The sequence below is a fragment of the Corapipo altera genome, unplaced genomic scaffold (assembly GCF_003945725.1).
Source record: "Corapipo altera isolate COAL_440 unplaced genomic scaffold, ASM394572v1 62, whole genome shotgun sequence".
In the NCBI taxonomy this organism is placed as follows: domain Eukaryota; kingdom Metazoa; phylum Chordata; class Aves; order Passeriformes; family Pipridae; genus Corapipo; species Corapipo altera.
The window spans coordinates 11,355,712-11,368,247 of record NW_020884894.1 but is presented as its reverse complement, the minus strand read 5'-3'; the positions used below and the strand labels follow the sequence as shown (position 1 = coordinate 11,368,247).

At 59.2% G+C, this 12,536-nt stretch overlaps 1 protein-coding gene across 2 annotated transcripts; it reads left to right on the top strand.

Annotated features, from left to right (window-relative positions):
- Window positions 1–224: 224 nt before the first annotated feature.
- Window positions 225–12,044, top strand: FA2H (fatty acid 2-hydroxylase). Of its 2 annotated transcripts, none has more exons than XM_027647082.1 (7): window positions 225–546; window positions 6,186–6,281; window positions 7,978–8,120; window positions 8,231–8,337; window positions 9,593–9,765; window positions 10,256–10,508; window positions 11,158–12,044. In XM_027647082.1, the coding sequence occupies exons 1-7, from the start codon at window positions 280–282 to the stop codon at window positions 11,235–11,237; spliced, it is 1,119 nt and encodes a 372-aa protein (XP_027502883.1). In that variant the 5' UTR covers window positions 225–279; the 3' UTR covers window positions 11,238–12,044. The 2 variants fall into 2 exon arrangements, with proteins under 2 accessions (XP_027502883.1, XP_027502884.1); XM_027647083.1 differs by lacking the exon at window positions 225–546 and adding an exon at window positions 1,871–1,981 and having other exon boundaries at window positions 11,158–12,043.
- The last annotated feature ends 492 nt before the right edge of the window (window positions 12,045–12,536 follow it).

Here is a 12,536-nt window from a genome sequence, read left to right as displayed (position 1 = left end):
GAGACACATCCCCCTCTCCCCCCACTCCCGCATCACCCACCCGCGGGATGCGGCATTCCCCCCTCCCGGGATCGGGGCACCTGCGGCGGGGCAGGGCCTCCCCACCCACCCGCACCCGCGTCCCGCCCCGTCCCCGCGGCCCAATGCGGTGCGGGGGGCGCGGCCCGGGGCGTGGCCGGGCGGCATATTCATGTATGCAGATGAGCAGGTGCGGGCAGAGCGCGGGCCGGGCCGGGGCAGGACGGGCCGGGCAGCGGGACGGGCACCGGCGGCGGGGCCATGGCCACGGCGGGGCCGCGGTCCTTCAGCGCCGCCGAGGTGCGGGCGCGCTGCGCGCAGGGCGCCTGCCTGGTCTCCTGCCACCGCCGCCTCTACGACCTGAGCGGCTTCGTGCGGCTGCACCCGGGCGGGGAGCAGCTCCTGCGGCGCCGGGCCGGCACCGACGTGAGCGCCGCGCTGGACGGGCCGCCCCACCGGCACTCGGCCAACGCCCGCCGCTGGCTGGAGCAGTACTACGTGGGGGAGATGGAGCCCGGCGACGAGCAGGTACCGCCGGCGGGGCGGGGGCTGCGCGCCGAGCAGGGACCGGGGCGGGCGCGGGCTGGGGGGAGTCCTGGGGACGGCGTGTACGGTCTCTATGGGGTGCCCAAAGTTCCCTGTCCGGGATGGACAGGGGTTATGGGGTACCCCGGGACCTGGAACTGGCAGGTGCAGAGGCTATAGGGTGCCCCATGTCCCGAACCGGGATGTGCAGGGTCTCTGTAGGGTGCCCCGGGTCCTGGGTCCAGCATGCATAGAGTTTTGATAGGGTGCCCCAGCTCCGTGCTCTGTGGGACCTGAGCTGTGCAGGGTCAGTAGGGCATCCAAGGTCCAGGTTTCTCAGAGTCCAAGCTGTTCAAGAGGCTATATAGAGTTTGGGGTGTACAGGGCATGGAGTTTTTGGGGTGTATGTGGTGTATAGCATGTATAGTGCATCCAGGTCTGAGCTGTATGGGACATGGTGTGTGTTGGGTCTCAGCAGCATGGAACCCTTAGGACCAGGCCCTGTAGGGTCTGAGGTGAACACAGTGTGAAGGGTGAAGGGGACAGGGGATGTTTGAGACTCCTAAGGTCCTACATGGGTGGTGCCTGAGGTGTACAGGGTGCCAAGGTCCCAAGTGCATGGGGCACACTGGCTCCCAGGAGGCCTGAGGTGCAGGGGACCCCAAGGCACACAGGGCCCAGGCCTCTCAGGGCCCACGACAGACCATGTGCCAAGTGCACAGAGCCTGGTATCTACAGGGTCCCACTCCATGGCCACACCCCTCCCCGTAGGGAGATAGGGCTGATGGGTGATCCTTGGGTGCCAGCATGGCATGGAAGGTTTGGGGTCTTTGGAGGGTTGCAGAAGATGTGTCACAGGATGGGCAATGCAGCAGGACACCCTTCCTGACTGTCAGCACTTGACCAGGGACCACTGGTGGGCTGGCTGGTGGTGAGCAGGCAGTGCTGGGGAGAGGAGCCCAGCCGCCTCCCTAACCGCCTGGCATGGGGCATGGGTGGCTGTGACACAACTCTGTCCCCACTGTGCCAGCCCCGGGCTGCCCAGGCAGAAGGGAAAGTGCCCTGGGCAAGTGCCACCGCGTGGCAATGGGCACTACCCCCCAACTGCTGACCCTCCCAGCACACCGTGGGCAGGATGCTGAGCAGCGGGGCGAGCCCAGCCCCCTTTGCCAGCCCAGCGGCCGCGTTCCCCTCTCGGCATCCCGGCGAGGTCGGTGACCGCTCGGTCCCTCTGGCCGGTTGTTTGCGCTCGCTGGTTGTTCTCCCCGTGGCGCAGCCTCGGCCCCAGCGCCACAGACAGGGCTTTGTTTCAGTCTCAGCGCAATGCCCGCACTTTCTCCAGATGGATCCTGGCGACGGCACCTCCTCTGTTGGGACACTCGCGGAGCCGCCGCCTCCTTGCAGGCGTGACGAGCCCAGCGGGTTGGGGCGAAGGAAGGTACCGGACAAACGGGTTCTCGCGCCGAGGGGAACTGCCACCATCGCAATGCAAATACACGGCGTGATAACACCGGGGAGCAGGGAGATCACACGCTGCCTGCTGCCACATAAACCACCCCGGGGTTGTCACACTGAGGGCGAGGTTTAGAACTGCCTGCTGCACGGTGGGGCTGCGTCCAGCACGGAACTGATGTGCGAGCTGCTCTGCCCAACCTGCTGCCCTCCAAAAATCCCCGGTGGGTGGGAGTCGATGCCCTCAGTGGTACTTGCTTCGTGCTTTGGGGCACACGTACCCCAAACAGCTCTTTGCAGGAGGTGCTGCATCGCCCCAGTCTGGCTGTGGGTCCCCACAGCTTTGCCAGTGCCTCTCCTCACCCGCTGGAAGTCCCAGGGCTCCATCATTCCCGTGCTGAGGGATGCAGGTTGCTGCAGTCCCACATCCTCTTCTTGCTTTCCCCAGGGATTTTCAGGGTTTTGGGGGGGGGGGGGGGGAGGAATGTGTTAATGCAGGAGAGGCAAAGAAGATAAGATCCAACCTTCACCCCACTGGCCTCTCCACACCCCTTTCTGTGGCTCTTGAGAGTGTGGCTGTTTCCTTCAGCCACAGGTCCCTCTTCTGCGTCACCCAGACCCATTTGGCTAAGGACAAATTAACCCCCAAATGTTTTATCTATGCAAGCAGGACATACAGGGGAGATCAAAGCAAGAAGTGATAATTACCCAAACTAGACAGGATTTTAACAGCCTTGCTAGAAGGAAACTGGATCATCTAATTACCCCTCCAATTTAAGCAATGAGAGACTTTTCATCACAGCCTCTTTGGGGTGCATGACATGGCCATGAGTCAGAGTAAATCCTCTATCCCTCTTGGAATTAGTGTCCTCCCCTTTCTCCTGTCCACATCACTGTGTGTCAGGCTCGCCCTGGCTTTCCATCCCAGCTTGAGCGCGCTTGGATGTGGGCCAGACACCCAGGGCACCTCTTTGGAGGTGATGTAAGAAGTGGCTTTTTGTGTTATTACTATGATTGGAAGGAGTTAAATTCACCTCCTTTTAATAGTCCTGCTGCACCCAGTGTTTAATTGGCTGAGGCACAGCCTCGTGGGGCTCTGCCAGCCACTGCCCAGGGACCATGATGCTGGTAGGATGGTGGTGCCACTGAGGGTGGGGACCTCACTTGGGCTCTCTGTGCCTCATGGGGTGTCCTCAAGCTATGTGCTTGTACCTGCAATGCCAACAGAGCTTGTCCCATGTGGACACCAGCAAACTGAGGTGCTGAGGAGCACAGTGAAGGTGCTGGAGGCTCTGGAGTGATGCAGAGGCATGGCAGGGCTCCTGTGGGGTTTGACTCGCTGGGCAAACGGGCACAGGGGGAAAAACTGAGTCCAGGCTTTTGGCAAAGCAGCTGTCTGCAGGCAGCATCACCCTGCCTGGGCCAGGGAGAGGCTTCAGTTCTCCTCCTGCATCCCAGGAACACCGAACACTGCAGCAGAACACCCCTCCTGTTTGTACCTGCTCACATCACAGCAGGGTTTTGTTCTCCTTTCAATGCCCCAAGCCTTGATGCAGGGCAGCACTGGGATGACATAGCCAGCACTCTCCAGCTGCTGCAGGGCCAGTGCTGAGCTCCCCACCTGATCCACGCAGGGCAGCTGGAAGCTCCCAGGCGGATGCTGGGTCACCCGGTCACTGGATCGTGTGACCAGTGACACTCTGGGTGTTTGGCCTCATTGCCACCAGCAGGAGAGTCGGCACCTTGCCGGGGCTGCTGCTCGCTTGGGATGGCGGCACTTCACAGGTGTTGACTTTCCCTTCCTTACATCAGGCCTCTTGCACATCTTCCCTGGCAGGACCTGTTTTCCTGGGTCCAACTCGGATGCATTTTCATCACCCACACGTGACAGCAGAGCTCAGCTCTGGTAGAGCCCTTCAGTGTCTTTCCAACCCCCCTCCTGTTTGGAGAAGGATGGGCAGAAGCCCGAGCACTGGCCCAGAGCTGGTGGGGCTTGATCCCTGCGGGGCCCCTTCACACTTGGGGCAGGCAGGAGCATGTCACAGCTCCGGGGAGCCAGCCGGGGCACGCCGGCATGGCTTGGCTTGCATCCTGGTTGCGCCACAGCTACCGGTCCTGCCTTTCACAGCCCCGGGGTGAGCAAGAGGAGAGCCTTCCCCTGCTCCCCAGCTGAGGAAGGGGAGGAGGAGGAGGTGACTCAGGTGATGGCAGGGAGCTGCCGCAGCATGCGGGGACAATGGCATCTCACTGGTGGCACCCAATCCAGGCGCCAGTGTCGAGGTGGAATGTGAGCCCTCTGTCCGCATCCCTGACCTGGCAGGACAGGGAAGCCTCCAGCCATGACATGGTGCTCAGGCATCCATGGGCAGGGGAACTGGAGGCGTGTGAACACTTCGGAAAAGGGAGGAGAGGTGTTGGGTGTTGCGTCAGCTGGGCTTTCTTAAGCATCCTTCCTGCTGCTGGCTAGGTTGTGGTGCAAGCGTGGAGGTGGAAAGCACCAGCTCATTTCTCAGGACATGGCTAAACTGAGCCGTTTCTCTTTCTTGAAGCTGAATTTTCTTCCAAAGCACCTGCAGGGCAGAGGCAAAACTGTAACTTTACCATGCTCGCCTGGATTTTAAGGCATCCCACCTGCCTCAGGCTTTTGGGATGGCTGGCTGAAGGACAGTGTGCAATGCTGAAAATAGCAGTGGGAACCCCTTGCAGAGGGAGGTGTGGTGATCCACGGCATCAGCTCTCATTGGCACTGCCTGCAGTAAAACTGATGCCAGCAGGATTCTAGCCTGGAAATATTGGCTGGAAATATCCCCTGTCCTTCCCCAGGTGAGGGACTGATTCAGAGCTGGGTAGTGCAGCTCCTGTATCAGCAGAATGAGGCTTGAAATCCAGCTAGCCCAGGAAATGGAGTGGGAGCACAGCTGGCAAGGAGTGCCTGCTGTTGGCAAACAGTGCCTGAGCCCTGCCTCGGTGTCACCAACACGGCACAAAGTCCTGACCACCCCAGAGAGGTGACACTGGTTCTCCTGCTTTCTGTCTCCTCCTGCAGCTGCCAGGGTGGGTATTCCCATGGATATGATGACATTGCATCCCTCTCGGAGCAGTGAGGAGTTGGGAGAAAACCCTTCCTCTCTGGAAGTGGCACAGCTGGAAGTCCTGTTGGGCATGGCTGTGCTGCGGCCGCCGGGCCACGCCGTACCCTGCTCCAGGTTAATGGGTAACTGAAGGTGACAAAGTGGGAGAAAAGGCATGTTTGGCACGTCCTGCACAGGGAGCTGGTGCTGCTGCCAGGGGGCATGGCTGGCTTGGGGTTTGCATGGGCACGCTGCAACCTCTAAGCCCCCAAACAGCAGCGCGGCCGGCGCCGGAGCTGGCATGACCACGGGAGGGAGGCCGGTGCTGGCAGCTGGTGATGTGTTTGCTTCCAAGCACCACACAAGTCAGGTTTCTCCTGTTCCTCAGCCAGCCCTGGCAGTGGGACCACAGATGGGTCTTCATCCCGCTGTCACTGCACCAGTGCATCCCCTGTGCCTCGGTGTGCCCTTCTGAGCCAAAACCAACCCCCACTCCTCATATTCCACAGCCCATGGCAAAGGCACCTGGCCCAGTGTCGCCCTGTGAAGGGCACCTTGCCTTTTTCCCTGGGATGAACTCCCTCCTTCTGTGATTTGACCTGTGCCTGGAGTCAGGGTGGTGGCACCAGCTCCCCTGGTCTGGCAGCCCAGCTTCCCTGGAGACCAAAACACCGAGCTGGGCTTTTGCTAGAGAGCAGGGGAGGAGAGACCACTAACCAGGCAATGCCCCTCGCTTTGCTGGCAGTGGGAAGGTGAGCACTGCCCATTTGCAGAGGGAAATGCTGGCCAAGGGGTTTCTGTGTTGCCACCCTGAAGCACCAGCGCAGTCCTGGCAGCTGACGGGGTGTTCCAAACTCCAGGCTTGGCAGGAGGTTTCCAAAAAGCCCCAAGCACGCGATGCTTGGTGCACGGTCTGAAGGGCAGTGCAGCTTGCTGGCAGCTGCTTCCCTCAGGAACCTGCTCTGCAGGAACTGACTGACTGAAATTCATCAGATTTTTCCCCATATTTATTTAGCTGGCAGGCACGAGCTCTCTCTGCCCGTGCCCCTGGGTGCCATCACTGTCCCAAACTGTGCCTGCCACTGATGCTTCACCACAGGGTTTTCCTTCTCTTTTCAGAGCCTCTCTGAAACCGTGGATGAGAAGGTGGTGGATGCTGCAGCCCAGATCCCAGAGCAGACAGATCTTTGCTACAAAACAGTGGATGTGGAAAAGGTAAGAGCCCTGGGGTTCCTCTGGCTGTTTGTCTGAGTGCTCCCAGGAAACACCACGTCTCCTCTTCCCTGCACGAGCTCTGGCTTTCTGCTGACCTCTGGGATGGGAGGGATGGCAGGAGGGAGCTGAGCTGATCCAGCTGCTTCTGCCCTTTCTCCTGGTGCAGATGGCATTGCTCATGCTTTATTGCACAGGTGTGGCTGCACTGGGAGGCTCCCATTGCAGCAACATGGGAGAGATGGCTTTCTCTGACAGCAGCTGTGCCCTTCCAGTGGGATATGTAGCCGAGCCACACCTTGCTTGCTTTACTTCTTTTTTTTTTTCCCTTGCTTTATTTATTTTTTTTCTTGCTTTATTTATTTTATTTTTTTTCCCCTTGCTTAAGCACTGGTAATGAGCACTAAGGGATTCCCCAGCCTGGGCAGGGTGATCCCCATGTGCACAGGGTGCTCCCTGACCTGCCAGCTCCTCTCTGAGCACGCCACAACAGTGGGGATTTGTCCTCCCAGGTGCCTTTGGCTGTCCCTGCCCTCCATGGCACCATCTGGCCACTGTGCCTTGCATGGTCCCAGCTTGTCAATGAGTGTGCTTTTATCTTGCAGAAGGGGTTTTATGAACTGGAGAACCTTTCACCTCCCCCATAATAATATTTTATCACTTTAAAACTGCCTTTAAAACTGAATGTGTCATCCCCAAAATGACCTTTTTGCTCTAACTTTTCCCCTACCTCCCCGATGGAGAGTGTCTCCATCCCTGTCCCGTGCACCAGCTGAGCTTGTTTCCCCTTCTGGGTGATCGTGTCCATCCCTTCCTGCAGCAGAGGCCCCAAAATGCTCACAGTCACCTCGCTCCTTGCCCTGGAATGCCCCGACCTGAGCCATCCCCACCAGCAGCACAGGTTGCTGTGCGGATGCCGGGCGGCACCAGCGGCCCAAGGGGAGCTGCTGATCCAGGCGAGCGCGGTTTCAGTCCCGGGGCAGGGGCGGGACCGAGACTCCACCTTATCTGGCCAGGCCGGCAGACGCGTCCGGGGCTGCCGAGCAGTGGCAGAGGCGGTGCTGCCGGTTCCATCTCCCCATTTCCATCCCGTGCTGCAATGCTGCACACACGGGCTCCTTCTTGCTCTTGCAGACCCCTGAGTGCAGCCACGCACAGCAGCAGCACTGGAGTCTGTATTCCCATCTTGTATCCCTGCTCCCTAGCCCCTTCCACTTCATTCCTCACTGCTGGAGTGCCCAAACAGCTGCCACCTCCTGTGTCCTCTCCACAAGGAGAGAAGTCCTTGGCAATGCCATGAGGATGGGATCCACGTGCTCTACTGGGACATATCACTGCTTGCTATCTAATCTTGGCAGCTCAAGAGGCAAAGAGCATCAGTTATCAGGGCCTGGTGCTGAGCCAGGTCTGGGTAAGCCACCTTCACCTTGAATCAGCGGCAGGTGCCCGGTGGCACGGGGGTGAGCTCAGCCCTGCACTCCTGGGTACGTGGGGCTGATGTGTGTCTGGCTCCTCGTCTGCCCCGTGCTGCTGCTCGTGGGCAGCTCAGGGCACCTTGGAATGAGGAGCAACTGCCTGTGGGGCACAGAAAGGGGTTTGCAGCCCAAAATCCCGCAGCTGCGGCTCAGCTTTGTGCCTGATACTGGGGTGATGTGTGGGTCCCACTGTGGGTACCAATAACCACTGTCTGTGCCCTCAGGACCTGGTAGACTGGCAGAAGCCCCTGCTGTGGCAGGTGGGCTACTTAGGGGAGAAGTATGACGAGTGGGTGCACCAGCCCGTGGATCGGCCCATCCGCCTCTTCCACTCGGACATCCTTGAGTCCCTCTCCAAGACAGCGTGGTGAGCTCCTGGGGTCTGCACCGTGCCCTGGCCAGTGCTTCCACAGGGGGGGAGGGAATGACTTGCCAGCCAGTGGGATGCTCCCTCTGACATCTCCCTCGACCCCGCAGGTACGTGGTGTTCATGGTGTGGACGCCCGTGGTGCTCTATCTCAGCTGGTTCAGCTACACCTCCCTCGCTCAGGGCAACACCAGGCTCTTCTCCTCCTTCACCACAGGTACGAGCAGCAGCAAAGCCTTTGGGCTTCACTTACTGTCCCCACTCTGGGTCCAGGGGCGGGACAGCCCTGGGTGGAGGGAGACCTCTGCACCCCTCCCTGTCCCCTTTCCATGCAATGCTCACCACAGGCCGCACTCAGGAGCAGCGGGTGAGCACCTGTCCCTGCAGCACCTGCACATCTCCTGCATGAAGCCACTTCAGCTCGCCCACCTCCCTCCCCTCCCCTCGCCCACAAGATTTGGTCCCCCCCCGGGGGATCGATAGAGGCACAGAGCCCGCTGACCCGGGCTGCAACCTGCTCTCTCTTGCCTCCCTTCCCTCCATCCCCAAAACAGAGCCCGCCAGCGCTGGGGTTTGTTCCAAGCCCCGACGCCCACCCCGGGCGGTGGCTGAATGCCGGCGTGGCGGGCGAACAAACCCAGCTCTCAGCGCCGCCGGCATCGCACAGTGCGGGGCTTGTTTGCCCGAAGCGCCTGCCCCTGAATCTCCCACTGTCTGCTCCCCCGGGAATAACAAGCGTGGCCGGGGCAGGCTGTCTTCTTTGTTGTCTTTTTTTTTTTTTTTTGGTTTCCCTTTTTTTTTTTTTTTTTTTTTTTTGTAAGGTGCCACCCAGTGCCAGCTGTGCCCGGCTGAGAGGGGAGGGGGAACTGCCTGCTGCACTGGCACCCCCCTGCTCCTTGGTGCCCAGCACCTTGCTGGCATTCAGGTTTTGGGTTTTTTTTACTAAAAATAAGCAGGTTTGGGGAAGAATCTTAATTTTGCTAGAGAGGACGCAGGGCTGGCAGTCAGCCCTGAAAGAAGGAGGTGGCTGAAAAATGCTCTGCGGGGGAAACTGCCCAACAAACCTATTCTTTTTGCCCAGAAAAAAAGAAACCCCAGCACCCACAACACTGTTTTACTGTCACAAGTGCTGCCTGTGCAGATAAGGTCCCTCCTGCCTTGTTCTGGTGGGCGAAGCAGCTTTGTAAGGAGTGCATGTCCAAGCCCTCATTGGCATCTGGGATGCAGGAGACCCCCCCCACTGGCTCCTCGTGGTAGTGAAAAGCCAACTGTTTCTGTAAATTAGTGGGAATCAGAGGAAAACATGGTTTTGGAGCAGTGCTTGGGCAGGAAGAAGCACAGGGCAGGACGTGGATGAGGGGTGGGAGGGAGGGAGAGCTGAGCTTCACCTGGATACCAGTGGGAGGCTGGTGATGGATAAGAGCACCCGCACGTCGCCCGCCCTGCTGACTGCTGCATGTCTCGTTGTGTAGAGTACTCCATCCCTGTCCACAAATACTACTTCCCCTTCATCTTCCTCCTGGGGATGTTCCTGTGGTCCCTGCTAGAGTACCTCATCCATCGCTTTGTCTTCCACATGAAGCCACCCGCCAGTAACTACTATCTCATCACCTTGCATTTCTTGCTGCATGGGCAGCATCACAAGGTGAGTCGTGGCTCCCGCCCCCGCTGGCGCCCGCTGGGCTGTGGGAATGGTGGCCTTTGCTCCGGTGGAGCCTGTTTCTGCATGGCCTTTGCCCAGGCAGAGCCTGTTTGTGCCTGTTCGCTGTGACTGGTGGCATCCAAGCGGGGCCCTTACCCAATACCAGCGAGGGCTGCAAGACAGGCTTGGAGAAGCTGGAGTTAAATCTGCAAGCTCCAGCTGGGCAAGGGGGAACACCAAAAAAGCCACGGCTCCCTCTAGCTTTGCTGGAGGAAATGCCCTGTGGAGCTTGGGGACCTGCAGTTAAAGCCACCACCTACCTGGCCCTCTTGGCGTGCATGGGGGGGCTGCTCTTGCCACTGGGTGCGTCCCTGGGGAGGGTTTTTGGTGTTGGCTTCTCCCAAATGGGCTTCCCCAATGCTTGGCAGGGATGTTCTGAGACAGGGAGGGTGAGCCAGGAGCTGCCCGTCCCAACATCCCTCTCCTCTTCCAGTCTCCCTTCGACAGCTCCCGCCTGGTCTTCCCTCCCGTGCCGGCCTCGCTGGTGATCGGCTTCTTCTACGGCGTCCTGCGGCTCCTGCTGCCCGAGGTGCTGGGGCTCTCCGTGTTCGTCGGGGGGCTCTGCGGCTACGTCATCTACGACATGATGCACTATTACCTCCACTACGGCTCGCCCAAAAAAGGCACCTACCTGTATGGCCTGAAGGCTTATCACGTCAAGCACCACTTCGAGCACCAAAGATCAGGTAGCGCCCTGTCCCCCCCCGTGCGTGCCGGCAGGGGCAAGGGCTGCCAAAGCCCGGTCTACCTGCACGTGTGCCTCTAATGCTCCAAAATATTTGGTCTTTGGGATTTGGGATTGGGAAGGTCAAGCACTGAGCTGCTGGGGAAGCGGCGTGTGAGGTGCTGCAGTCCATGGGGCACGTTTCTTGGCCCCCAGGTTGAGGATGGGGAGCCAGAGTGATACAGGGTGAAGGCAGCAGCCCGTGGGTATTAATGCCACTGGGGATGCCAGGGTGGAGGCCAAGCCTTCATGGAGCTGGTATGTGGGTGCCTGTCCCATCCTGGGGCAGCATCTCCTCCTGCCAGGAGGCAGGGTGAGGCCCTGGGCTTCCCCAGACCCGCCCCAAACCTTCCCCAGCCTGGCGCTTGCTCAACCTGCCCTTTGCCCGGTTTCCTAGGAGAAAACGCCCCATCCAGATAAGCTATCATCCATGGGCCTGGTGGCATGGCCCAGCCAGCTCCTGCTCCCTCTGCTCTTCCTCCTTGCCCTCACCCTGCCTTCCTCCCTCCTCAAAACACAGACACTCCTCCCTCACCGGTTAACACAGAGCCCTTGCAACACCCCGGCCATGGTGGTGCCATGGGCTGAGCACTCTCTCCCCTTGCCTACAGGCTTTGGCATCAGCACACGCTTCTGGGATTACCCGTTCCGGACACTCATCCCCGAGGAGACCTTCAAGAAAGAGGACTGACAGCCCCAGCACGGTGCCTGGCTCCCAGCTCTGTCCCCCCTGGGCTGGGGCTGGTGTCCCTCCCCAGCCCTCGGCAAGGCCAGCTGGTCCCTGCCCCCTTCCTGGGGCTGTGCCACAGCAGTGGCTCCACACTGGACCATCCTCCCAGAGTGCTGTGGTCCAGCTGTGGCATGGCCAAGGGGATGGGGGACTGAGGGTGTGAAGAGGAGGAGGTTCTGGGGCCCCCTGGGGAGCTCCTGCCCCTCCCTTGGTGCCCTCCCGCTCCAGGCCACGGATGCACAGGCAGATCTGCTGCCTGAGAGATGAAGTGCCTGGTGGTGCCCTCCATCCTCTGCCCCAGCCCCTGAGGCCCCTGTTCCTCCCAGGGTGCTCTCCCTCTCCAGGGCTGCAGTTAACCCCATCCCCTAACTCGTTCCGAGGGGATTCTGTATCCTGGGTCCTACTCCCGGCCCGATCTCAGCACAGGGTTTTTTTGGCCTGCAGCCCTTTTGGGGGGTCCTGCAGGTCTGGATTGTGCCTTTTTCTAACCAGTGCATCCGTATCTCTCTGCCAGATTTATCAAGTTCATGGTTTTTGTAGATGCTGGCTACTTGAAACTCAAACTCCAATGAACAGAATTACTATGAGATGCCTTTTTTTTGCTGATCCTGTGATTTTATTTTTTATTATTTTTTTCCCTCATGTTTACTGCGGATATTTAAAGGTTTGGAATAAATTTATATGTAAAACTTAGACACTACAATTGTAAATAAACTGTATATTTTGAAAAATAAAGCCTTCTAAAAGAGTCTGACAAATATACCCCTGGGGCTACTCCCATGTTCTCCCACCCTTGGTGCATGCCTTTCCAGGTGCTGATGGCCCTCAGTGCCACTTTTCTTGGCTCCCCTCATCAGCCACAGTGAGGGAGGAGCTTTACGAGGAGCACCAGCAACAAACTCCTGTGACCCCAGACTCGGGTGAGCAGAAGCTGGCTGAAGTTGCCACTCACTTCCCTGAAATTGGGCAAGAGTGCTTCCTAAAATCGGCCTGGCCCTCTGACGAACCCACATGCAAAACTTCCTGTGCTCCCAGCAGAGGTCAAGCGCTATTTCCAGCACTGGTGCCCACAGCCCCTTTCCTTTGGTGCTGGGGGGTCCGGGGGCTGCAGGGGTAAGGAAGGGAGCTCAAAGGATCAGCACCCCTCGTTTGGGATGGGTGTGCTCCAGAGGGTCTCACTGCAAGTAAAGGAAGCTCAGCAGGACACAGAGCCCCTGTTGTGGGTGTTACAGTGCCCTGGGCAAGCCTTCTCACAGCTGA

Coding starts and splice junctions, on each gene's coding strand:
- FA2H (XM_027647082.1), top strand. CDS start 280: ATGGCCACGGCGGGGCCGCGGTCCTTCAGCGCCGCCGAGGTGCGGGCG. Junction 547..6,185: donor TGGAGCCCGGCGACGAGCAG/GTACCGCCGGCG, acceptor TTCTCTTTTCAG/AGCCTCTCTGAAACCGTGGA. Junction 8,121..8,230: donor TCCCTCTCCAAGACAGCGTG/GTGAGCTCCTGG, acceptor TCGACCCCGCAG/GTACGTGGTGTTCATGGTGT.